Below are 26,219 nucleotides of genomic sequence, written 5' to 3' on the forward strand. Positions count from 1 at the left end.
CTGGCCTTTCCCGCTATTCACCAGCCTCGTTTTGCTCGAGCGAGAGCGCAACGGGCCGGACAATCATGCCCTCTGTCTCTCTCTCTCTCTCCTTTGTTTCTCTCAATCCATTTCCAGTCTCTCTGTGTCTGCCTCTCTCTCTTTCTCCTTTCCTACTCCATCTGTCTTGCCTATCTCTCACCCTTTCCATTCAGCCGCTCTCTCTCTTCCCATTCAGTATGCCTCTCTTTCTCTCGCCTTTCCCACTCTGTCATTCTCCTTTCCCACTCTGCCATTCTCCTTTCCTGCTATGTCTGTCACTCTCCTTTCCCAATCTGTCTGTCTCTTTCCTTTCCCAAGCTGTCTATCCGCCCCTCTCTCTCCCTCCCTCTCCTTGCTCACTTTCTCTCTCGCCCTCTCTCCTTTCCCATCAGTCTATTTTTTCCCCCAAGTCTTTCTTTCTCTCTCCTTTTCCACTGTCTCTCTCTCTCTCTCTCTCCCTCACTCTCCTTTCCCTATGTGTCTCATGCCCAAGCTAGCCCGTGGCAGTGACCCAACAAACCAAGGCCCTGACCAACTCCCAGTCCAAAGCTGCAGCTGGGCCTGGAGCCTGGTCTTGTTCCTCAGTTTGCAACTGGGGCTGAGCCCTTGTCCTGGGAGGGGGAGGGGGTTGAGCCACTGATCAAGCCGGGTGTCCTGCTCCCTTTCTCCCCTGTCCCAGGGCACCAGTGCTTTACCCTCCCTATCCTAGATCTCGGGCCTTGCTCCCTCCCACAGTCTGGGCCTCTGGTGACTGTGGCCAAGGAACAGGCATCAGAACATGGTGACGGCTGGCCCAGAGTACCTGGGGAGGAGACTGCACTTTGAAATCTCCCCGAGTGCCGGTAATAAAGTACAATGGGCCGGATCCCACCTTAAAGGCACATTCCAAGCACAGCACACATTCTCATGCACTCTCCATTTGTCTCTGTCATTCTCTCACTCACAATCTCTATATGCGTGTCTCCATCTCTTGCTCTCATTTCATTTTTTTGCCCTCTCAACCCAGGTCTTCACGCCCTCTTTCCATCTGCCACTCTCTCTCACTTTGTTTTCCTTTTTCACTCTCAGCACAGTCATTACCTCTCTGTCTCTATCTCTCCAGCTTTCACACTCTGTCACTGCCTCTCACTGTTAACTCTTTGCCTCTCTGCTTGTCTATCTTTCACTTTCTCCTTCCTTCTTTGTCCATCTACATGTTTGTGTGTGTCTCTCTCTCTCTCTCAACCGTCTCCTGTCTCTTTCACTCTCTATTTTTCTGTTTGTCTCCATCATTCACAGTCTATCAGTCTCTCTCCGTCTCTCTCTCTCTCTATTTGCCTTTTCTATTTCACCAGAGTAACTTGGTAAGTGACAAGGGAGATATGGAATGAGCTGGAGGGTGAATGTCAGAGGACTGTGACACAACTACAGGATGGAGGGATGAATTTCACAGATAATTAAAGTGCAGGTACATTCCAGAATCTTTTACTTGAATTACAAGAAGGTGGTGTGAGGGTGGGGCCAGTAGAAGTTAATTGGCAAATAATCACAGGGAGGAATTAGGAGAAGGTTTTACACAGTGGGTCGTGATCTGGAATGCGGTGCCTGTAAGGACGGAGGAAGCAGATTCCAAAGCTCACAAGTGAAATTGGAAAAATACTCGAAATGGGAAATTTTACAGGACGATAGGGGAAAGAGTTCAGGGAGTGGGAATGATTTATTTCAAAGAGCAGGAACAGGCACAGTTCCACCACTGTGGCTGACTTGTATATGCTGGACTGGCTTTGATGGGTGCCGAGATGAGTTACTCGCCGCAGGGTTCCCAGTCTCTGCATTTACTCTGCTTGCGTCCTATTAATATGGCTAGTCCAGTTCATTTCCTGTCAATGGTAGCCCCCAGGATGTGTCATCATCTACAAGGTACAAGTCAGGAGTGTAAATCCACTTGCCTGGATGAGTGCACCTCCAAGAACACTCAAGAAGCTCGACATCATCCAGTTTGATTGGCACCTCTTTCACAAACATTCAATCCCCGCACCACCAATGAACAGTGGCAGCTGTGTGTACCATCTACAATTTGTACTGCAGGAATTCACCAATGTTCCTTCGACAACACCTTCCAAATCCAACAACCACAACCATCGAGAGAAAAAGGGAAGCAGATACCTGGGAACTCCACCACCTAGAGGTTCCCCTCCAAACCACTCACCATCCTGACTTGGAAATATATCATTGTTCCTTCACTATCGCTGGGTCAAAATCCTGGAGCTCCGTCCTTAACAGCACAGTTGGGGGTACCTACAGAGACTAGAGCGGATCAAGAAGGCAGTTCACCATCAACTTCTCAAAGGACAATTAGGAATGGGCAACAAATGCTGGCCCAGTCAGCGATGCCCACACCCATAAATGAATATCAAAAAAAGCACTTATGAAAATAATAATAATCTTTATTGTCACAAGTAGGCTCACATTAGCGGGAATGAAGTTACTGTGTAAATCCCCCAGTCGCCACACTCCGGCACCTGTTCGGGTGCACTGAGGGAGAATTCAGAATGTCCACATTACCTAACAGCGTGTCTTTTGTAACTTGTGGGGGGAAACCGGAGCACCCGGAGGAAACCCGCGCAGATACAGAGAGAACGTGCGGATTCCGCACAGACAGTGACCCAAGCCGGGAATTGAACCCGGCTACCTGGCACTGTGAAGCAACAGTGCTAACCACTGTGCTAATGGGCTGAATGTCCTCCTTTTCCATTGGATCATTATATTATTCCATCAAACTTGTGCTGAAATATTCTCATTCTCACAACAAGATGGATCGCAGGACATGACTTTGGTTAACCATAGAATTCCTACAGTGCAAAGATGTACAGGTTAGGTGGATTGGCCATGCTAATTTGCCCTTAGTGTCCTAAATTGCCCTTAGTGTTGGGTGAGGATACTGGGTTATGGGGATAGGATGGAGGTCTGGGCTTGGATAGAGTGCTCTTTCAAAGAGCTGATGCAGACTCGATGGGCCAAGTAGCCTCCTTCTGCACTGTAAATTCTATGATTCTACAGTGCAGAAGGGGACCAGTTGGCCCATCAAGTCTGCAATGACCCTCTGAAAGACCACCCTACCGAAGCCCACTCCCCACCCTATCGTCATAACTCCCCTCCCCCCCCAATCTCCACATCTTTGGACTGCGGGAGGAAACCGGAGCACCCGGAGGAAACCCACACAGACAAGGGGAGAAAGTGCAAACTCCACACAGACACCAAGATTGAACCTTTGCCCAGGTGAAGCCTTTGCCCAGGTGCCTGAAGGCAGATTGGTACAAAAGGTGAGGTCACATGTTATCAGAGGTGAGGTATAAGATGGATACAGAACTGGCTCGGTCACAGAAGGCAAAGGGTAGCAGTAGAAGTGTGTTTTTCTGAATGGAAGGTTGTGACTAGTGGTGTTCCACAGGGATCTGTGCTGGGGCCTCTGTTTTTTGCAATTTGGAGGAAAATGTAGCTGGTCTGATTAGCAAGTTCGCGGATGACACCAAGGTTGGTGGAGTGGCAGATAGTGTTGAGGATTGTCAGAGGATACAGCAGGACATAAATAGGTTGGAGACTTGGGCAGAGAAATGGCAAATGGAGTTTAGCTGGCCAAATGTGAGGTAATGTTTTGGTAGGCCTAACATAGAGGAGAAATATATTGTAAATGGCAAAACTCTTACGAATATAGAAAGTCAGAGAGATCTGGGCGTGCAAGTCCACAGATCTTTGAAGGCGGCAACACAAGTGGACAAGGTAGTCAAGAAAGCAGACGGAATGCTTGTATTCATTGGGCGGGGCATCGAGTATAAAAACTGGCAAGTCATGCTACAGTTATATAGAACCTTGGTAAGGCCGCACTTGGGATATTGTGCACAATTCTGGTTGCCACACTACGAGAAGGATGTGGATGCTTTGGAGAGGGTGCAGAGGAGTTTACCAGGATGTTGTCTGATCTGGAGGGTGTTAGCTTTGTGGAGAGGCTGAAAAGACAGACAGTTTTCATTAGAAAGGCGGAGGTTGAGGGGTGACCTGATAGAAGATTAAGAGGGACCTGGATAGAGTGGATGGGCAGGCATTCTTTCTCAGGGTGGAGGTGTCAGTCCCCAGGGGGCGTAGGTTTAAGGTCGGTGGGGCAAAGTTTAGAGGAGATGTGCGAGGCAGGTTTTTGACACAGAGGGTGGTGAGTGCCTGGAACGCGTTGCCAGGGGAAGTTGTGGAAGCAGATACATTAACGGCGTTGAAAAGCCATCTTGACAAACACTTGGGTAGAATGGGTATAGAGGGATACAGCACAAGGAAGTGCTGAGGGTTTTGGTAAAGGTTGGTATCATGACTGGTACAGGCTTGGAGGGCTAAAGGGCCTGTTCCTGTGCTGTATTGATCGTTCCTCTTTGAACCCATGTCCCTGGTGCTGTGAGGCAGCAGTGTTAACCACTGTGCCAACATGATGCCCTGGCCACAAAGGCCATCAGCTACCCACCTCCTGTGCTGTCAGCGTCTGACTGTCTAACATTGTGAGCTTTCTGTCTCTCCCCTCCACCTACCCCCCCCCCCCCCCCCCCCCCGCCCCCCCACCGCAAGCCGGTGGCCCACAACCACGGGAGAAGGAAAAGACTGGAGGGGGACTGTCGGACCTGTGGTCCCTCACCTCAACAGAGCAGCGGGCACTGGACCTGGTTGGCGGGTCCGTAGAGAGAGCAGTCACCAAAGCGGATGCTGGCATTGGTCGTGCAAGTGAGACCCGACTGAGTTGCGGTCCCCAATCGCATGTGTGTCACCAACCCCTCCAACTACAACCCCAACCCAAACCACAATTGGATAGCAGCGAGCAAGAGGTCGTGGACAGCGAAACCCGGAGCACCAGTGCGGGACCGGAGCACCAGTCTGGGACGACACTGACTTCCCTACACAGCTGTCTCCAATATTCTCCACCATCCCAGCGACACTCACCTTGGCTGGGCACTTTAGCGTAGCTGTTCCTGGGGCACTATCTGGTGCGTACCACACAGGTGCTGCGATATATCAGGTAGAGGTAGGAAACTCCGAGGAATCGGATGGTCAGAGGACGGGCCAACCCCAGGGACTAGTTTTCATCCAGGTGGGTTTCGGGATTCTGGAAAGGGATGTCCCATCGATAGTGGAGATGCAGTCACAGAGCCAGGGACTGCAGGGGGTGTTGTCAACTACCTTCCAGTGCCTGCTGGTGCAGTTGGAGGAATACAAACACCTGCAGGGGCAGGAGGTGGTGTCGACCCTGGATGTCACCAAGGCCATCACCGCATGGGTGTCGGCAGTGGAGGGCTTAGGTATGAAGGTGTTGGCCATGGGTCAAGATATCCAAGGCCTGGGGCACGTGTGTGGGCGATTGCCAAGGACCAAGACAGGACTCTGTACCAGTGGTACCTGGACATTGCAGCGGTGCTCCAGTCACTACAGGTCACGGCTAAGGACATCAGCGTAATTGCCTGGACCCTGGCTAACCTGGGCAAGCCACAGAGGGAGGTAGTACAGTCACTGGCTGATGTGGCACAGACCTAGAGGGAGGTGTCGCAGTTGCTGGATGATGTGGCACAGTCCCAGAGGGAGGTGGTCCACTCCCTGTACTCTTTGGCCAGGAGCATTGAAACCCTGGTTGAGATGGGAGCGGGTCTCCAGGACTGGCAGTGCCATGTGTCGTGGGAGCCTCAGGGGCTAGCTCTTCTTACACCCCCGTCTAAAGGAATAGCCCAGGGTCATCGGGTACCCTGAGGGAGGAGCAGGTGATGGACCCCATGTCAGTGACTCCTACAGGGGATGTGCCAGAACACCGCAGCACCTCAAAATCTCCCCTGGCACATCAGCAAGCAAGCAAGCCATCTGGGACATGCAGGAGCCGCCGGGCCCATCCAAGCGCGGTCGTCCTTGAGCTGCCAAAGGGAACCGAAGTCACAGGGTGGGAATCGCAGCAGGCTGTCTCCACTCCTGGTGGGTGCACCCACCTGGCAGGTGTCACTGTGCATAACCATGCGCCACGGTGGGTGTTCAGTGGGGTGCGCAGCAAGATGGCTGCCTTGCAGGCTGCGGCAATGGCAGTCCATGTCTGGGAGCCCTGGACCCTGGGGGGGGGGGGGGAAGGGGGGGAGGAGGGGGGGTCGGCCTGACCTCACGGCCCATCCCCTAGTCACCCCCCTATTCCCCCCCACCACCCTCAGCTAGCCCCGTCAGTAGCAGGTCCGACAGCTCACAATCGTGCCTCTGCATGTCCCACCTCCGCTTTCCCCCTCATCGGCCCCCCCCGGCGCCTGTTTCCAGATGCTTGAAATCACAAATGAAACATACCATCGCTAACTCTTCCTGGCGGAGGCGGAGCATTGCGGAGGCCCTGGAGAATACCGGTGAAGGCCAGTAATGATATGTGAACGCCATTTACTGCACGTGCGGAGTAGAATGCATTGACACCACTGTCGAGGTGCCAGGGCATGGCATCTGGCGGGTGCCCAGCACCGGCTACGATTTGGACTCACGACCAATTCTCCTCCCTATCGCCTTTCCTGATTTTGGAGTGGACGGCAGAGAATCCCGCCCGTGCGTTTCAAAAAAATCCCTAATAAATCACCCAGTCGAGTATAATTCCGTAGCGTGTGGACAAACTATGACAGGTGTAAGCAAGAAGCAGAGCCTGTGCTCACTCATCTGGAGAGATTGCAATCCGGAAGGAGGATTTTAAAAAAAAGAGCCGAAAACCTTCTGCTTGTCTCAGATCTGGTTGGACCACAAGCCCGAAACAAACGAAATGATTCAACTCAGAGGGTGTTTATCTTTTGGTTTAAATGTCAGTGATGTTTTGAGAGACGGACTGTGTCTGGATTTCTTCAATCCAACCATCCCTCTCATACAGAACCAGCCAGAGCGAGATGGTCGTGTGGAATTTCCAGTCCAGCCTCTGGGGGAGTGAGGTGGGTGGGTCGATACACTGTCATTGGAATGGAATGGAAATCACCTTGGCAAAGGCACAAGGAAGCAGCATATTCTGGATCTGCCCATACCTGCTTGTGAATATATCAAGTGTCTGATGGACAGAGATGATGTAAAGAGCTTTGTGTCACAGGTCTGTACGAGGAACATCTACAATCAAAGCAAGATGAAGTATTTCACCAGCATTTTCATCATTTGTGCTCTAGTTATTGAAGGTGAGAATTTTCATTAAATAAGTCACTTATTAATCTCCTTCAGATTGAATATTTCAATCATCTTCAGCTAGTGGCACAGTGTGATACTTATGTATTTATATATATATATATATATAAATGTTTCTATGCACACATTTAGGGGCAGCATGGTAGCATGGTGGTTAGCATAAATACTTCACAGCTCCAGGGTCCCAGGTTCGATTCCCGGCTGGGTCACTGTCTGTGTGGAGTCTGCACATCCTCCCTGTGTGTGCGTGGGTTTCCTCCGGGTGCTCCGGTTTCCTCCCACAGTCCAAAGATGTGCGGGTTAGGTGGATTGGCCATGCTAAATTGCCCGTAGTGTCCTAAAAAAGTAAGGTTAAGGGGGGGTTGTTGGGTTACGGGTATAGGGTGGATACGTGGGTTTGAGTAGGGTGATCATTGCTTGGCACAACATCGAGGGCCGAAGGGCCTGTTCTGTGCTGTATTGTTCTATATGCATTTTGTACTGATGACTGATATATTATTGAGACATTTATATTCTCATTGATATATGGGTGCTCAATGTATTTTTATTTTTATATTTTTATTCTCATCCTTTTTCACAATTTGTCTCCCGAATTTACACCCACCAACAACAAACAATAATCAATAACAAATATATCAAACTCCATAACAATAACAACGATCCCATCCTCCTACCAACCCCCAGACACCAGCCTGCATGTTAACATAAACAAATGACAAAAAAAAGAAATCAGGGATTACCCATAGCCATCTTTAACATACATAGCTCCCCTCCCCTCCAAACCCACCCACCCATCCCCCCCCAAACTAATGTTCGATGTAATCCAGTTCTTGAAAGTGCATAATGAATAGTGCCCATGACTTGTAGAACCCCTCCGTCCTTCCCCTCAGTCCAAACTTAACCTTCTCAAGGGTCAAGTATTCCAACAGGTCCCCTCGCCACGCCAGGGCACTGGGTGGAGAGGCTGCTCTCCGTCCCAACAGGATCCGCCTTCGGGTTTATCAAAGAGGCGAAGGCTATGATAACTTCCTCTGCACCCGTTTCCAACCCTGGCTGGTCCGACACCCCGAATATGGCCTCCCGGGGGCCCAGGTCTATCTTCACGCGCACCACCTTGGAAATGACCCTAAACACCTCCTTCCAGTACTCCCCAAGCTTTGGACAGGACCAAAATTTATGAACGTGATTAGTGGGGCCCCCAGCTACGTTCACATACATCTTCTACACCTTCAAAGAATTGGCTCATCCTCGCCCTCGTGAGGTGTGCTCTGTATACCACCTTCAGCTGTGTCAGCCCCAACCTCGCACATGAGGTGGAGGCACTCACTCTCCGGAGCACCTCACACCAGACCCTCTCCTTTATAACCTCTCCCAACTCTTCCTCCCACTTTGCTTTGATCCCCTCCAGTGGTACCTTATCCTCTTCCAAAATAGCTCCGTATACCGCTGACACTGTCCCCTTCTCCAGTCCACTTGCCGCCAGCACCTCCTCCAACAACGTGGAAGCCGGTTCCTCCGGGAAGCTCTGTAAAGTCCTGAGCCTGCATATATCTAAACACTTCTCCCTGCTCCAGCCCATACTTCGCTTCCATCTCCCTCAATCCTGCAAATCGACCCCGAGGAAACAAATCTTTTAGGGTCTTAATTCCCTTCTCTTCCCATTTCCGAAAGCTTCCATCCCACCTCCCAGGCTCACATCTGTGGTTCTCCTGAATCAGCATTTCCCTTGATCCTGCCCCAACCCGAAGTGTTGGCGAAACTGCCTCCAGATTTTCAATGAAGCTATTATTCCGGACTCCCTGAGTATTTCCCCGGAGCTATCGGGAGCGGCGCCGTTGCTAGTGATTTCAGCCCCGACCCCCTGCACAAACTCTCCTTCATTCTGACCCACTGGGAATCAACCACTCTGACCGAGCCCCGCACCCTCTCCACATTCGCCGCCCAGTAGTAGTACATCAGGTTCGGGAGATCCAAACCCCCTGCCTTCCTTCCCCTCTGTAGCAGCACCTTCCTCACTCTGGCCACCTTCCCTCCCCATATAAAAGAGGTAATCCTTCCCTAAATCTCCCTAAAAAAAGACTTTGGCAGGAAAATCGGTAGGCATTGAAAAATAAACAGACATCGCAGCAACACATTCATTTTAACCGCCTGTACCCGACCCGCCAGTGACAGAGGGAGACCATCCCACCTCGCCAGATCGGCTTTCACTCTCCCCACCAAACTAGTGATGTTGTATCTGCGAAGCCTTCCCGACTCCCGGGCAACCTGCACCCCCAAATACCTAAAGTGGGTCCCTGCCCTACGGAATGGCAGCCCCCCAACCCCTGCCCCCACCCCCGGCCGAGACATCACAAAATACTCACTCTTGTCCAGGTTCAGCTTGTACCCCGAGAAAGACCCAAATACCCGCAGGAACTCCAATATTCCTCCTATCGATGCACTCGGCTCCGGCACATACAGCAGCAAGTCGTCGGCATATAAGGACACCCTATGCTCTATACCCCCCTCCCCCCGCACAATTCCTTTCCAATCTCCCGAACATCTTAATGCAATGGCCAATGGCTCAATCGCAAGTGCAAACAGCAGGGGGGACATAGGACATCCCTGCCTCGTCCCACGGTGGAGAGAAAAGTATCTCGAACTGATATTGTTCATGCAGACACTCGCCTTCGGCTCCTTATATAATAGCTTTACCCAGTTCACAAATCTTGGTGCAATCCCAAACCGCTCCAGCACTGCCGTCAGGTACGCCCATTCCACCCGATCAAACGCCTTCTCGGCGTCCAATGCCACAACCGCCTGTTTCCTTCCCTTCCGCCGGTGCCATAAAGACGTTCAAAACCCTCCTAATGTTCGAAAACAGCTGCCTCCCTTTCACAAACCCTGTCTGATCCTCATCTATCATCTTCGGGAGGCACCCCTCCAGCCTACCCGCCAGTACCTTCTCCAATACCTTTGCGTCCACATTCAGAAGTGATATGGGCCTATACGACCCACACTCCGTTGGGTCCTTATCCTTTTTAAGCAACAGTGAAATCGATGCCTGCCCCAAGGTCTGCGGCAGCACTCCCTTCCCTATCGCCTCTTCAAACATCCCTACCATCAGGGGTGCCAAAGTATCCTTAAATTCTTTACAATATTCAACCGGAAACCCATCCGGCCCTGCCACCTTCCCCGACTGCATCCTCCCAATCGCATCTTTTATCTCCTGCTCCAGTATTACTCCTTCTAATGTAGCCCTGTCCCCCTCCCCTAGCCTCGGGTACTCCAACCCATTTAGAAATTCCAGCATCTCATGTCTCGCCCGGGTGGCTCTAACCTGTAAAACCTCTCGTAAAATTTCTCAAAAACCTTGTTCATCAGCTCCTGAGCCACCACCAACTTCCCGGCCCAATCCCTTACCTGAAGAATTTCCCTTGCCGCTGCCTCCCTCCGGAGCTGACCTGCTAACATACCCCGCCTTATCTCCATGTTCATAAACTGCACCCCTTGCTCGCCTCAGTTGGCGCACCGCCTTCCTGGTGGATAGTCGGTCGAAGCTCGCCTGTAGTTCCTTCCTCTTTTCCAGCATCGCTGGGTCCCCATCCTCTGCATAACTCCTATCTGCCTCCAACATCTCATCTATTACCCTCTGCCGCTCCAACCTCTCTTCTTTGTCCACCCTGGCCTTGAACAAAATTACCTCCCCTCACCACTGCCTTTAGAGCCTCCCAGATGACTGCCTTCGACACCTCACCCGTACAGTTAAATCTTACACATTCTTTAATTACCTTTTCAATTTTCTCACAGAATACTTGGTTCCCCAAAAGCCCCACATCCAGCTTCCACCCTGGCCTCTGCGCCACCCCCTTCTCCAGTACCATATCCACCCAATGCGGAGCGTGATCTGACACTGCAATTGCCGAGTATTCCGACCCCTTTACTCCCACCACAAAAAAGTCGCTCCGCGAGTATACCTTACGGAGTGCTGAGAAAAACAAGTACTCCCGTTCCCCTGGGTGCAGGAAACTCCAAGGGTCCACCCCTCCCATTTCCACCATTAGCCTAGCCAGCCCCCCCCCCCCCCCCCGATGGGACCGGCGAGCGCGGCTGTGATCTGTCCAACCTTGGCTCCTGCACCAAGTTCCAGTCCCCCCCCCCACAATCAGCTCGTGTGTGTCCAAGTCGGGAATGGCTCCAAACACCTTCCTCGCAAAACCCATACCGTCCCAATTGGGACCGTATACACTTACCAGCACCACTAATCTCCCCTCCAGTGCCCCTGCCACAATCACATATCTACCCTCCTGATCTGCCACCAGCTTCTCCATCTGGAAGCGTCCCCTTTTGCTGACCAACACCGCTATCCCCGAGCCCTTCCATCAAATCCAGAGTGAAACACTTGACTAACCCAGCCCTTTTTAAGTCTCACCTGGTCCTTTACCCTCAAGTGAGTCTCCTGCAGCATTGCCACATCGGTTTTCAAACTTTTAAGCTGCGCAAGCACCCTTGACCTCTTGACCGGACCTCCTAGCCCTCTCACGTTCCACATAACTATCCTTACTGGGGGTCTCTCACCCCCCCCCCCCACATTTCTTATCCAACATCATCATACCCCCGGGCCCTGCCCCATAAGCCTGACCCGCCCCTGTCCATTGTTAACATCGAACCCCTTCCCCCCTCCTGAGAAACCCCCCTCATTTCCCCCTGAAACAACCTCCCCCAGCATCCATCCCCTCCCCCCTCTCGCTTGCCTTGTAGGCCCATTGAAGCCTGCTATCCAGGCTCCAATGTCTGCAGCCCTCCTCTCCCCTCATCTCCGTTCACTAGCTGACTTTAGCTAGCTAGTGCGGGTGGCTCCCCACCGTCAAGACATATCCTCCCCTTCCACCCAATCCCAAAGAAAGAAACAAAAACAAACCCAACAATCCAACCCCTACAATTCACTAACATAACATTTAACCATCGCAACACAGAACGGCAATCAACACAGCATTAACTTGAACTCTATAACAATGCAAAGAGAAGTAAATTACAATACAAATCCGTAAAAAGAAAGTTATAACATTTATACATTTTCTGGCTGTTCAAACACAGTCCACAGTCTCTCTTCCAGCTCCCATCTTCATGTCTGTCCCAAGCCTTCTGCCTTCACGAATGCCTCAGCCGCATCCGCTGTCTCAAAATAAAAGTCTTTGTCGTTATACGTTACCCTCAACTTCGCTGGGTACACCATACCAAACCGTACCCCCTTCTTGTACAACGTGGTCTTCACTCGCCCAAACGCCGCTCGTCTTTTTGCCAACTCCACCATCAGGCCCTGGTAGATCCGGACCGCAGTACCATCCCATAGCACCTCCCGCTTCTGCTTTGCCCAGTTTAATACCTTCTCCTTCATGCAAAACTATGGAAGCAGATAATTACTGCCCTTGGCGGCTCGTTCACTTTGGGCTTCGGCCTTAATGACCGATGGGCTCGGTCTAGCTCGGACCGGGAGGGGTTCTCACCCTCCCCCTTCAGTTCCGCCAACTTCTTAGCAAAGTATTGTGTTGGCCTTGGGCCCTCTGTCCCTTCGGGCAAGCCCACAATTCTCAAATTGTGCCGTCTTGAGCGTTTTTCCAAGTCTTCAAGCTTTGCTCCGAGTCCTCTGTTAACCTCCACAACCCTCCCCAGCTCATCCCCCATCGAGGTGACCTGGTCGCTGTGTCGTGACATGGCTTCCTCCACTTCCTTCATCTTCTTGCCCTGCTCTCTCAACTCGGCCAATGCCTTTGCCATCGCCACCTCCACTGGGGCGAATGCCTCCTCTACCAGTGACTTCAATGCGACCGCTTTCTCTTTTCTCAAGGCCTCCATGTGCCTCACAAACTGTTTTTCCAGCTCAACCACCATCACTTCGGTCATCTTCTCTACCGTAAATAGTGTGGCCCCGCGTGGCAGTTCGGCTTCCTACATCCTGCCACCACTTTTATTCGTCTTCTCCTTCAGCGGCGACCCCGGGTTTCCTCCTTTCTTCGACGCTGCTTTTCGCATCCTTTAGCAGCTTATTGTTTTTTACTTTCTTTCTCTTCTCCTCTCTCCCCTCCACCCTTCAGTCTTTCATCAATCTGAATTATTCTTTTTTTTAAAAAAAGGGGAAGAGAAAAAAGAAACTTCACCAAACTTCCTTAAATCTTCAAATCTTCTTTCTTTCTCCTCTGCATTCATCCAGAGCTCCCCTGGGACAGGCTTCATCCTTCCTTCTTCCTCCTAGGTGGGAGCCATCCGGCGTGGGACACCCCACTGACATCGTGCCCTGGACTCGGGCCTGCAGCCTTTGCCTCCTCGTAGCTCCACCCCCGTTACTCTGGCCCCGACACTGCGGTGGGCCCAGCACCTCAGCCCCCATCGCCCGACACCCGCGCAAGGATCTTCGCAGGTTTTTAAACCGGCCCCGCTGGCTGCTCGTGACGGCCCCAGAGGCCGACGATAGTCAGGGGAGTGCGCTAAAACCCAGGGATTTCCCCAAAATCGCCGCGACTTGCGGCCACCGGCGGGAGCTCTTGCCGCTGCGGCCGCCCTGCGCGTCCCCGCCACCAGAGGGGTGCTCAATGTATAACTTTAGTTGCTCTTTTAGAAGGTGGTGGTGATCTTGGAACTCCCTCCCTAACAGCACTGTGGGTGTACCTGCACTACATGGACTGCATCAGTTCAAGATGGTAGCTCACCATCACATTGTCAAGGGCAATTATGGATGGGAAATTTCCACTTTCTAAAAACTGTGGTCCCTAGATTCTGAAAAATGGAGGTGGGGCGAGTGTGAGAATTTAAAAAAACTGGGATTATTAGAATCCTCACAGTTCAGAAAGAAGCCATTTGGCCAATTGAGTCTGTACTAGCCCTCTGATAGAATACTGTACTTCGGTCCAATCTCCCACCCTATCCCCATTTTCCCATCTAGGGGCAATTTAGCATGGCCAATCCACCTAACCAGCACGTGTTTGGAATGTGGGAGGAAACCACACCGACATGGGGAGAAAGTGCACACAAACAGTCGCCCGAGGTCGGAATTGAACACAAGTCCCTGGCGCTGTGAGGCAGCAGTGCTAACCACTGTGCTCCATGCCATCTGTGCAGGATTGAGCTGCCCCCTAAATCCGGAATAACGTCCACATCTAAGTGCCTTATGAGCGTTTTGCCTGTGGATGGCGTGCCGGCGCCAACCTTGCGGCTTCAGGGGGCGTATATCAGACTGGGGAGTGGTGTTTATGTGACAAGCCTCTGGGCGGTGGCAGCAATGCCAGCATGGCCACGGGAGCCGGCGTGGGCACCTCCAGTGGTAATGTCCATCTCTGTTTCCGAGTTAGAGCTATGCGATTCTTTGTCCGGCATCCCAGTGTCCTCAAAAATCACCGCTGAATCCTCTGCAATCCATGGAGCTGGGTTTTTTGGTGCCAACAGCTGTGGCCGGGGCAACGGTGAAGACGAAATGTCCAAATCATCGTCCAGTACGGCGGGAGTATCTGGCACACAGCTTCAGTGATGGCCCATGTGGCGATTAGACTCTCAGCCCTGTGCCCGTCTCTGGTATGAAACCGGACCTGTTTTCAACAAAACAATGCCCAGGATCCATTGGCCCCTCCGCCAATGTTCCGGACATGTACTGTGACTCCTGGTGTGAACCAACGCAGTGACCTGCAGTGACCTGTGTCTGCCTCGGTTTGGTCCTGAGCGCAGCGGACCTTTCTGACAATATCCGGAAGAATCGGTGCGGAGACAGCAACCTATCAATATCTTGGCTGGTGTGATGCCCATTGTTGCGTGAGGGGTTGTCTGGTAGCAAAATAAGAACCTTGCTAAGCGGGTCTCCCAGATTCCTGATGTTTGTTTTTCCATGCCGAACTAAAATGTACGTTACTTTGCCGGTGTTGAACACACATTTCCCTTACCAGAGGCGGATGCTGGCATGCTCAAAACGCCCCAGCACATTGGACAGGTTTGTCGGTGGTCCTGGTTTCTTGAGCCTGTGATCAGGACGTCGTTGAAATAGGTCACCATGCGGGGCAGGCCTTGCAGGATATTTTCCATTACCCGCTGGAATATCGCACAGGCAGAGGAAACCCCAAATTGCAGGCGGGTGTATTCATAAAGCTCCCTGTGCATGTTCACAAAATGCAGTGTTGCGGATGAATGAAGCAGCAGCAAAACTGATTTTTATCTACTATGGCCGCTGTGGCTGCTACTGCTCTGAAGCAACTTGGCACACCCTGTACCACAGCACATAGGGCCACCGAGTAATAGGCAAGGGGTCTTTTCCCTCCTCAATGCTCTTGCACCAGGACCCCTGTTGCAAATCCTCCTGCTTCATTCACATAAAGAGTAAAGGACTTGCTGAAATTAGGAAGTCCCAAGGCAGGGGCGCTAATCATGGCTTGTTTCAAGTTACAAAATGCTTGCTCCCTCTCTGGGATCCAGGTAACAACTGAAGGGGCATCCTATAGGGTAGCCTTGCACAGTACTGCGTCCATTTCTCTATAGTCCGGTATCCACTGCCTGCAATAGCCCACAATGCCGAGGAAGGTAAGGGTCTCCATTTCTGTACGTGGAATTGGAACCCTTGCTACAGCCTGTATTCCTTCAGACCCAAGCCTCTGCTGTCCTTGCTGAAGCTGAAATCCCAAATACCGAACTGTCTCCTGACAGAATTGCAGTTTATCCATTGAGACCCTATGCCCTCTTTCTGCCAGATGTGATAATAACAAACTAGCCCTCCCTCTGAGGTTATCAATAAATCGTCATCATATTGAGGGAATGTTGAGCCTGTAGACAATTGGCACTCGTCCAAGTCTTTTTTTAATACTGTTGATTCCGATATGTAAAGGCAAATAGATATTGACTTTCTGGGTGCAATGGTATGGAAAAAAAGGCTCAGAAACTATTCGTTGTTGGTGGTATAGAAGACAAAATGACATTTGTGTCCGGCACCAATGAAGCAATAGTGATAACAATTTTATTGATGGCTCTAAGATCTTACACAAACCACCACTCGTTGGGTCTTCCTACTTTTGGAATGGGGAGTATAGGGGTGTTACAGGGGCTTTGTGTTCCCTTCAGCACCCCTTGCTGTAATAGTGCATTGATCACTCCCTCTATCCCTTTCTCTGCTTCCGGTGCCAACCACTATAGTTTTAAGCAGGGCAGGGCAACGTTCTTCTGTAACTGCACCCAATGCGCTGGGGCAGAATGTACTTTTCCAACATGATTTTTAAGTTGATAAAAATAGATGTGCCAGTATCTGGGTCAGGACTGAAGGGAGTAAATGATGGCTCTCTCGGGGAGGTTGTTGTCTTTCAAATGTAGCGGGCCATTGCTCCTCTTTCCAGGTCACTTTGCCCTCCTGTTTGCCATACAATTCTATCAGTCAATTGCGTCCGTCCATTTCAATATCAATCCCATGTATTACTTTTTTCCTTTGGCCTCTTTGATCACTTCTCCTATTTGCTTTACCTTAGCGGGATGTCTTACGGCCAATGTTAAATGGGGTTCTGAAGTTAAACCCATCCTAAAAAGGTCCCTCTGACCATGGGTCAACTGTACTAACATTCCTAATCCCACAACACTGAAAAATAAAAAGGAGTGATATGCAATGAGATCTGCTTTCCCAAGTGACTTTGTGTTTGCAAATTGTATGCGTGCTCATCCTCACGAGCAAACCAAGCCGTGCAATGGGTCACTATATTCTCTCATCTGGACTCTATCAGTTGTTTTAATAGCTGTGCCCAAGGTTTTCTTTTTAATAAATGTTTTTTATTCAGTTTTCATGTTTTATATTGAACAAATTACAAATTGTTAGAGAGAGAGAAAAAAAAAAGAACACGCAAAAATTAACATATATATTTACAGGTAAGCATCTTCGTAGTAATAACTGTGGCCTCCCCCCTTTAGCCGGCATACATATTTTACATTCCCCAACATGTTTATTGGCATTTATTTAGTTTGGTTTTGGGCCTTAGCTAGCCATCAAACCCCCGTAACGAACCCGTAGTCCCCCCCCCCCCCCCCCCCCCCCCCCCCCCCTCCCCCCGGCTACCTTCCCCCGACTATTCTTCCTCTTGTACGTTGGCCACAAACAGGTCCCGGAACAGTTGCATGATTGGCTCCCACGTTCTGTGGAAGCCGTCGTCCGACCCTCGGATGGCGAATTTGAATTTCTCCATTTGGAGAGATTCCGAGAGGTCGGACAGCCAGTCTGCAGCTCTGGGCGGTGCTGCTGACCGCCAGCCAAACAGGATTCTACGGCGGGCGATCAGGGAGGCAAAGGTAAGGGCGTCCGCCCTCCTCCCCAGGAATAGATCTGGCTGTTCTGAAACCCCGAAGACCGCCACTATCGGACATGGCTCCACCCTCACCCCAGCTGTGCCCAACGTTCATTAATCTTTTGTAAGATTAAAATCTTTGCAGTTTAATTTTTTTTTTAAACAGTGGTACTGTAAGGGTTAACTGTAAGGGTTAACATTAAGCTGCCAGCATAGAACAATGTCACAGAGCGATCGGGCACAGGCTCAGAAGTTATTAAACTTTGCAGCTAGTGAGCTTGTATCTGAAACAGTTCTATAAACATTCCATTGTCAATACAATGTATTACTGCTCCTAATTTGCAGAGTGTCTGTCTGCCTAATAGGGTCAGGTGTCGCTAGGTGGGGTACATCCTTCCTGGGGGTTAAATGCTTCTTGGCCCCTTGCCTGATAGCCTCTTTCCCTCTATTTGCTAACCAGTGTTGGAGGGACTCATTTCCTTCATTCAAATGATTATCATTATTGGGAACCCAGCCCCCATTTATGCCGGGTGGGATCCCATCCTTCAAAGCCAAGATGCACCATAAGAGTATTTTAAAAGCAGCAAAACATCCCCTGGGAGAGGGCTATAAACAGCACACATTTAAGGCAATTTCCAATGATTGATTTTATAGGCATTAGCTATTCTTAGAGAAGCATATTTTTCTTTGTCAATTCAGAAAAGGTCAACTATCTGCTGAAATGGTTAATGTTTCCTGCAGAACATAAGGGGCGGAGAACTTGGAATAATGCCATTTACGTCTTTTCACGTAATCTAAAAACTTATTCATATTCAATTACTTTTATTTGCAAAGGCACTTTCTTTCTTTTAAACTGATTTTAATTTCCATATGTTTCAGTTCATTAGAGAAATCTCAACAAAAATCACTTAAATTATAATCTCTGACTCACAATGACAGACGATACAAAATACAACCCACTTAGCACTTCATGCTTTGACTAAAATTAATTGGTTAAACAAAACGCACAGATTCTCACAGCTCACAAATAACCGTTAGCCTTATCTCACGGCTACAGAGAAATCTGAATTCCTTTTTTCTACAGGAACCCATCTGTTACGCTATTACCTTAATCTTCTATTTACTTTTACTCCCCGTTTTTTGTTTTGAGAGGGGGTCAGCTTCATTAGAGTCCTACGCGGGACATATAAGTTTTCCTACCTCATTCCGTTGCTTTATGATTGTTTCTTTTCATTTTCTTACTCATTTTGACTCCCTTATCTGTCCTCTTTAAGGAGTTCACATTCTTTCTCGCTCTGGATGTCTTTACTGAGGCTTCCGGATGACCTGTAAGGGGGCATTGAGTTTATTGCTCATCGTTCCTTCTGCAAAATACTTCAGAACATATATATAACAATACCGACGACCGCGGAAATCATTTACAAATACTACAGGGAGCGCACACCAATGTTTACCCTTTCACGAACCTCAAAGTCTTTTTCTTTTAAATTTTAGTCTCCAAGGCACCTTTTTTCTTCCCATGCAGCTATTGTTAATTTATTCATTAGGATAACTCACCCTAGCATGAGTCACTGGCCAGTAACTAAGGCTGCCTAACAGCAGATCCCCCTTCAGCTGGAGTCGCGCTATGGCTCTCTCCTTTTCAACTCAAAGAGTCTTGTTTAGAGAATCGTTTTGGGGTGCACGTCCCATTAAATTAGGGAAACTGCAACGACTATGCCAATTTGTCGTGGAAATAATAATAAAGACAAATTCCTCAAGGTTCGATTTAAGGAAATTTACTTACACAAATATATTTGCGGAGAGAGAGTGTTCCAATTGTAAAGCCAGTGCACTGCACTCTGAGATTCGATTGAAGATAGATATTTGTATAGTCTGAAATAATAGCTTGAAGTAAACAGGCATGTTTATATTAAATAGACTTTGGATAGTACGTATGTTCTTGCCCTTGGCTAAAAACAACTCGAGTACACATTTAGTTATCTTTCAGAGGACAATGTGTTTTCATAATAAGGCCGAGACCGGAATATTAATCAGTATTTCATTTATGCTTCCTGACCTACTTATTTTCATTCAAAAGCAATGTTGAACTATAGTCAAGCATTTCCCAGCATGCTTCTAAGTTGGCAACTCATTAATTTCCCTTCTACAGTTACAAAGTGTCTGTATTCTGAGGCCTTGACGAACTGGAGGTAAGCACGAGTTTCATAAACATGCGCCCTCTGCTGAACTTCGCGTAAAGGTCCTCGATCCAGGGAACTGGGTAATGGTCCAGTCAAGACACATAGTTGACTATCATTTTATAGTCGCCACACAAGCGTACTGTTCCACCCGGTTTCATGACTGGGATGACCGGTGCTGCCCAGTCGGAGAACTGTACCGGGTGGAAGATGCCCAAGTTCTCCATCTGATCTAACACAGCGTCCACCTTGAGTGGCAAGACATATGGGACAGGTCGGGTGCGGAAGTGACACGGTCCACATTTATTCTGGCCAGAGCTCATTTATGGTGCCAAGCCATCCTGGAATACCAATGGAAACCCCATCAGAATTCCCTCAGAGATCCCGGCTCTGGGTCACTGTCCGTGAGGACTTTGCACATTCTCCCCGTGTCTGCGTGGGCTTCACCCCCACAGCCAAAACAAGATGTGCAGGATAGGTGGATTGGCCACACTAAATTTCCCCTTAATTGGAAAAAATAATTGGGTACTCTTAAATTAAAAAAAAAAGAATTCCCTCAGAGCCATGTGGGTGCATGTGGCATACCCGCTGCCAATCTAACCACAAGTGGCGTAGCCAGTCACGCCCCAAGAAGCTCGGACCGCTCCCATGGATGACCACCAGAGGAAGGTTTGCAAACTGTTGACCATACTCAACAAGCATTGAAGTGTTTGCTATTGTCAGTAGTTTCACCGTATAAGTGGCCAGCCTGGCGTTGGAGTCCGACAGGGTCAGTGATAGAAGGCCAGACCTAATGCGGTTGAATGTACAGCAACTGACGACAGACACGCATGCACCAGTGTCGCGTTCCATGCAGATTGGGTGTCCATTAATCCACAGGGAGATCTGGATTGGTGCTACTCTTGACGCAGCCTCACAGTGTAACTGCTGGTAGGTGCTCTGCGCATCTTCCACGTAGTAGTCCCTGTCATGTGGGGGGTGGTCATGCCTAGCGGGTCGGCAGCTAGGTAGATCCCCACATGGTTTTTTGTCTCTCTGCTTTCTGCAGCCCACGCTGGCTGGAGTTAGAACATAGAACAGTACAGCACAGAACAGGCCCTTTGGTCCTCGATGTTGTGCCGAGCATTGTCTGAAACCAAGATCAAGCTATCCCACTCCCTGTCATACTGGTGTGCTCCAGGTGCCTATCCAATAACCGCTTGAAAGTTCCTAAAGTGTCCAACTCCACTATCACAGCCGGCAGTCCATTCCACACCCTAACCACTCTCTGAGTAAAGAACTTACGTCGGATACCCCTCCTATATCTCCCACCCTGAATCTTATAGTTATGCCCCCTTGTAACAGCTACATCCACCCGAGGAAATAGTCTCTGAATGTCCACTCTATCTATTGCCCCCATCATCTTATAAACCTCTATTAAATAGCCTCTCATTCTCCTCTGCTCCAAAGAGAAAAGCCCGAGCTCCCTCAACCTTTTCTCATAAGACATATCCTGCAAACCAGGCAGCATCCTGGTAAATCTCCTTTGCACCCTTTCCAATGCTTCCACATCCTTCCAAGTCCTGTTCCTCCTGGTCGGGGGAGAACGTTGGGCGCCGCCCCCAGCCTCTGTTACGGCGGTCTGTGTTCCTCCAGTAGGTGTCCTGTTGTCTGGGAGCAGCTTCTGCAGGTCTAGCCGAGTGTGAAAGGTGCTGATGAGTGGTTCCCAGACTGAGTACTGTCAGTCCCTGGAGTTCCTGGACCCCTTGTTCAACGCTTTCTCTGGAGAAAGCTATTCTCACTGTGCATTGCCGGTCCAGGTGGACCTCAGCTAGTAATTTCCGTTGCTTTGCCGCTTTGCCGAGTTCATGAACCAAACGTTCTCTGAGTGTCTGATTCTGCATCACTCTGAATTCGCAAGTCTCAGCCAGTTTCCGGAGGTGGGTCAGGAAGTCACTCGCCTTGGACCTGTAGAACCAGAAATGGCACACGATGAGCAGTGATTTTGGGTTGAAATGCTCCTCCACCAGGGTGACAAACGATTGTGAAATCTGAGGCGTCAGGGTGAGTCAGGCTCTTTATCACGCTGTAGGTGGGCCCTCCACAAGTCGTCAGTAATATCAGTTTTTCTTGTATCGCCAGCAATCGCATTTGTTTGAAAAAAATAGTACATGCGTTTAACATTTTGTTCCCAATAGTCTGTACCTGCATCAACTTTCGAATGAGTGGCCTTTCGGTGGTTAGTAGTGAGGCCTGCCAAAGCCTATTCAAGGTGACTGGGCCTGTAGCAACTGGTGTTGACGGTAGCTCCACTGAATTCTCGTCACCAGTGTTGAATCTGTGGTAGGTAGAACGCAGATAGAAATTGCGGAACATGGTTTATTTATTGCAATACTCCTCCACTCTCCTAAGGGTCTCCTTCCTCGACCTGCAGCTAGGCCAGAGTTTTTACACAACTGAGGCTCTCCTTGTAAAGGAGAAATCCAGCCCCCTTAAAGGGGAAGTCCTGTCTATCTTAAAGAGGAGCCCTGATCCCGGGACCTCCATTGCAGTTATGACAGTGGGAATCAGAGAATCTCGCCCCCTATCCACACAATTGGCTAGAAGGGAAGGGAAATCCTGACTGAACAACCCACTTACAACCCCAACCTTTGCATGAATTCCACTGATTGCAGCTTCGCCAGAGGCGAATGCAAGGTCGGTGTTAGTTAATCCCAACTCCTTGTCTCAGCCCCTGCCCTCCACCCCTTTCCCAGTGACCAGTGTTTGAGGCCTAGTCTGTCTCTCTCGAACTCTAATTTAATCAAAAGACCAAAAAAGGTTTTTTCCATTAACTCTGCTGCTTGGCACTTTTACTGGTCATTTATGTTACTTCTTTTTAAATGATTAAATCATCACCTTGACATTGACTTTTCTTGCTCATCACGTTGTTATGTTTTTTTCATGCCTAAACATTTTTTTCACGTCTTGTGCCAAATGCCAAACTGAATCTCAGGCAGCTGCTGTTGTGTTTATGGTTGAAGGGGAAGGAGAGGCTCACTATAGTGTGATTGTTTTTTTTGGAGAGCTGCCAAAAGGAGTCAATTTTGATCCATTAGAAATGGGAAGTGTTGGAAATTCTCAGCATGCCTGGTGGTCAGTGTGCAGAGAGAAACAGAGAGAGGTCAGTGGTCTTTCGTCAGGGCGAGTGAAGACTGGAGACCTGGAGCGTCGATTCTGTTTCTCTCTCCACAGATGCTGCCAGGCCTGCTGAGCAGTTCCAGCATTATCTGTCTGTAGTTCAGATTTCCAGCACTGTCAATATTTTATTAACTTATTTTAAGCTCCACCCTGGGCATTTGTTAGTTTCAACTTAATCACTCTATACAAAGTGTCAGTTTTCAGTTCCAACCCCCATCTACAAGTTTGCTGTCGACACGACCGTATTGGGTCGGATCTCGAACAACAATGAGTCAAAGTATAGGAGGGAGATAGAGAACCTAGTGGCATGGTGTAACGACAACAATCTCTCCCTCAACGCTAGCAAAACTAAAGAGCTGGTCATTGACTTCAGGAAGCAAAGTATCGTACACACCCCTGTCTGCATCAACGGGGCTGAGGTGGAGATGATTTTTTTAAAAAACATTTAGAGTAGCCAATTATTTTTTTCCCCAATTAAGGGGCAATTTAGCATGGCCAATCCACCTACCTTGTACGTCTTTGGGTTGCGGGGCAAGACCCATGCAGACACATCGAGAATGTGCAAACTCCACACTGACAGTGACCCAGAGCCGGGATCGAACCTGGGACCTCGGCGTCGTGAGGCAGCACTGCTAACCACTGCGCTACTGTGCTGAGGTGGAGATGATTGACAGCTTCAAATCCCTAGGGGTGCACATCACCAACAATCTATCCTGGTCCACCCAAGTCAATGCTATGACCAAGGAAGCACAACAGCGCCTATACTTCTTCAGGAAAGTCGGCGTGTCTGCACTGACTCTTACCAACGTTTACACATGCACCAGAGAAAGAATCCTATCTGGCTGCATCATAGTCTGGTGTGGCAACTGCTTGGCCCAAGACCTTAAGAAATTATGGAGAGTCGTGAACAAAGCCCAATCCATCATGCAAACCTGCCTCCCATCCATTGACTCTGTCTACACCTTCCACTGCCTTGGAAATCGAGCAGCATAATCAAAGATCCCTCCCACCCGGCTTATTCACTCTTCCAACTTCTTCCATCGGGCAAGAGGTACAAAAGTCTGAGAACACGCACTAACAGATTCAAAAACAGCTTCTTCCCCGCTGTTACCAGACTCCTGAACGACCCTCTTATGGACTGATCTGATCTCTTCACATCTCTACTGAGTAATACTACATTCCTGTATGCTTCACTCGATGTCTGTCTATGTATTTACATTGTGAATTTATGATTTGCCCCATGTTTTTCATGTATGGAGTGATCTGTCTGAACAGTATGCAGAACAATGCTTTTCACTGTATCTCGGTACATGAGACAAATCAAATCCAACAAATCCAATCCAACAAAGGGGCAGCAGGGTAGCATGGTGGTTAGCATAAATGCTTCACAGCTCCAGGGTCCCAGGTTCGATTCCCGGCTGGGTCACTGTCTGTGTGGAGTCTGCACGTCCTCCCCCTGTGTGCGTGGGTTTCCTCCGGGTGCTCCGGTTTCCTCCCACAGTCCAAAGATGTGCGGGTTAGGTGGATTGGCCATGCTAAATTGCCCGTAGTGTCCTAATAAAAGTAAGGTTAATGGGGGGTTGTTGGGTTACAGGTATAGGGTGGATACGTGGGTTTGAGTAGGGTGATCATGGCTCGGCACAACATTGAGGGCCGAAGGGCCTGTTCTGTGCTGTGCTGTACATTATTGCAGGTGGGATTGTCAGATGCTAGTTCACTGCAAGATTTTGCTACTCTTAAACTTGGAAGTAAAACCTGGCATCCTGCGCCAATAGAACATGTCACGTCAAAGATATTTTCATTTGTAAGTAGGATTGTTGTGTGCAGTGAGGTTCAGGTCTTTTGGATGTTGCTTTCTGGATTTGCATAGGGCAAGTTTCAAAGGATAAGGAGCAGTGCTCTGAAAGCTAGTGATTCGAAACAAACCTGGTGTTGCAAGACTTCTTACTGTGATCACCCCAGTCCAACGCCGGCATCTCCACATCACAGTTTCAAAGAAGCAAAGCTTGTTGCATAATATGAATGGTGTGTAATTGCCTGATGAAGCCGTGGTTGTAAAGGTCATCATATTGAAATCTTAGCTTTCGATGGGCATTATAACTAGAGGCATAGAGTACAAAAGCCAACCTGTGGAAAAGGGTTTGACCCCATGTGGCAATAGGTTCCATTTTTCGGCACCTGAATGATGTGGACCGTGTGCAGGGGGATGAGGATATACAATAAATGATCTTTGTGCCTGGACCTGGGTAGATGTTTGGAAGGTTCAGTTGAGGGAGCCCTGGCACATTGCTGCAAAGCATTGACGCACTGATGCCACTCAGTGCTGCTTGCAGAGGGAGTGAATATTTAAAGAGTTGGGTGGGGTCCCAATCAAGTGGGTTGCTTTATCCTGGATGGTGTTGAGCTTCCCGAGTGTTGTTGGAGCTGCACTCATCCAGGCAAATGGAGGGTATTCCATCACAGTCCTGACTTTTATCTCGTAGATGGTGGACAGGCTTTTGGGTGTCAGAAGGTGAGTTAGTCTTCCCAGAATTTCCAATCAGCGACTTGCTGACAGTATACATGTGGTCCTGTTCTGATTCCGGCCGAGTTTGATACCAGAGGATGTTCTTGGTGTCAGCCATGCCCCGTGGGCAACTGCTTCATTAGCATTTCGGAAGGTCTTCAATTCTCCTGAGAAGTGAGCACATAATTCGAGGTGACAGTCCTTGTGCATGTTGTGCTGTCAGAGGCGCCATGTTTTCAATGTGGCGTTAAACTGAGACCCTGCCTGCTCCCTCAGATGGACATAAAAGATTGTGCGGCTACCAGAGAGAAGGTGAGTTTTCCCTGGTGTCCTGGGTCAAAGTTTATCTCACAGGAATATCACATATTTGGTCATTTATCTCAGTGATCTTAGGGGGATCTTGCTGTGTGTTAATTGGATTTCCATTTATTACAACAGTGGCTATACCTCAGACCGACAACATTGTATTTGAAATGCTGAGGAACATTGTGCCCAATTATGTGATTTGTATACTATCTTTGTTCCACATGACTGAAACGGTGACTGATGGTTTTTCCCTGTTTGCTTTGTTCCAGCCTCGACTCTGAAGTGTTTCAATTGTGAAAGTCCAACAGGAAAGTGTACACAGCAGGAAGTATGTGATCCGGCTCTAAACCTGAACTGCAGAACTATCTTAGCCAGACTGACAGTGGGTGAGAATTCTCTAAATAACTTCAATTCATTGTGAAATTGCGAAGGTGGCTGAGAGGGTAGATGGAGAGACAGTCAGATATTGTTATACCGTTAATCCACTGTGAGACCATGAGAACGAGTGAATCTAAGGCTTTATTATCCAGGAACTCGCCTGCCAATATCTGCTGTACAAATGAGTGACACCCACAGGTGGCCGGTCTATAT

General features: G+C 49.2%; 1 protein-coding gene across 5 annotated transcripts in view; it reads left to right on the forward strand.

The window, feature by feature from the left end:
* The window catches only part of LOC119974535 (urokinase plasminogen activator surface receptor-like), a 111,604-nt gene that overhangs the window by 49,672 nt on the left and 35,713 nt on the right, over positions 1–26,219 (forward strand). For all 5 annotated transcript variants that reach the window (XM_038813510.1, XM_038813509.1, XM_038813508.1 and 2 more), the window contains one exon: positions 25,898–26,014. In XM_038813510.1, coding sequence (XP_038669438.1) covers positions 25,898–26,014 — 117 coding nt within the window. The remainder of the gene's footprint in view (positions 1–25,897; positions 26,015–26,219) is intronic.

Source organism: Scyliorhinus canicula, chromosome 12 (genome assembly GCF_902713615.1).
Source record: "Scyliorhinus canicula chromosome 12, sScyCan1.1, whole genome shotgun sequence".
Classification (NCBI taxonomy): Eukaryota; Metazoa; Chordata; class Chondrichthyes; order Carcharhiniformes; family Scyliorhinidae; genus Scyliorhinus; species Scyliorhinus canicula.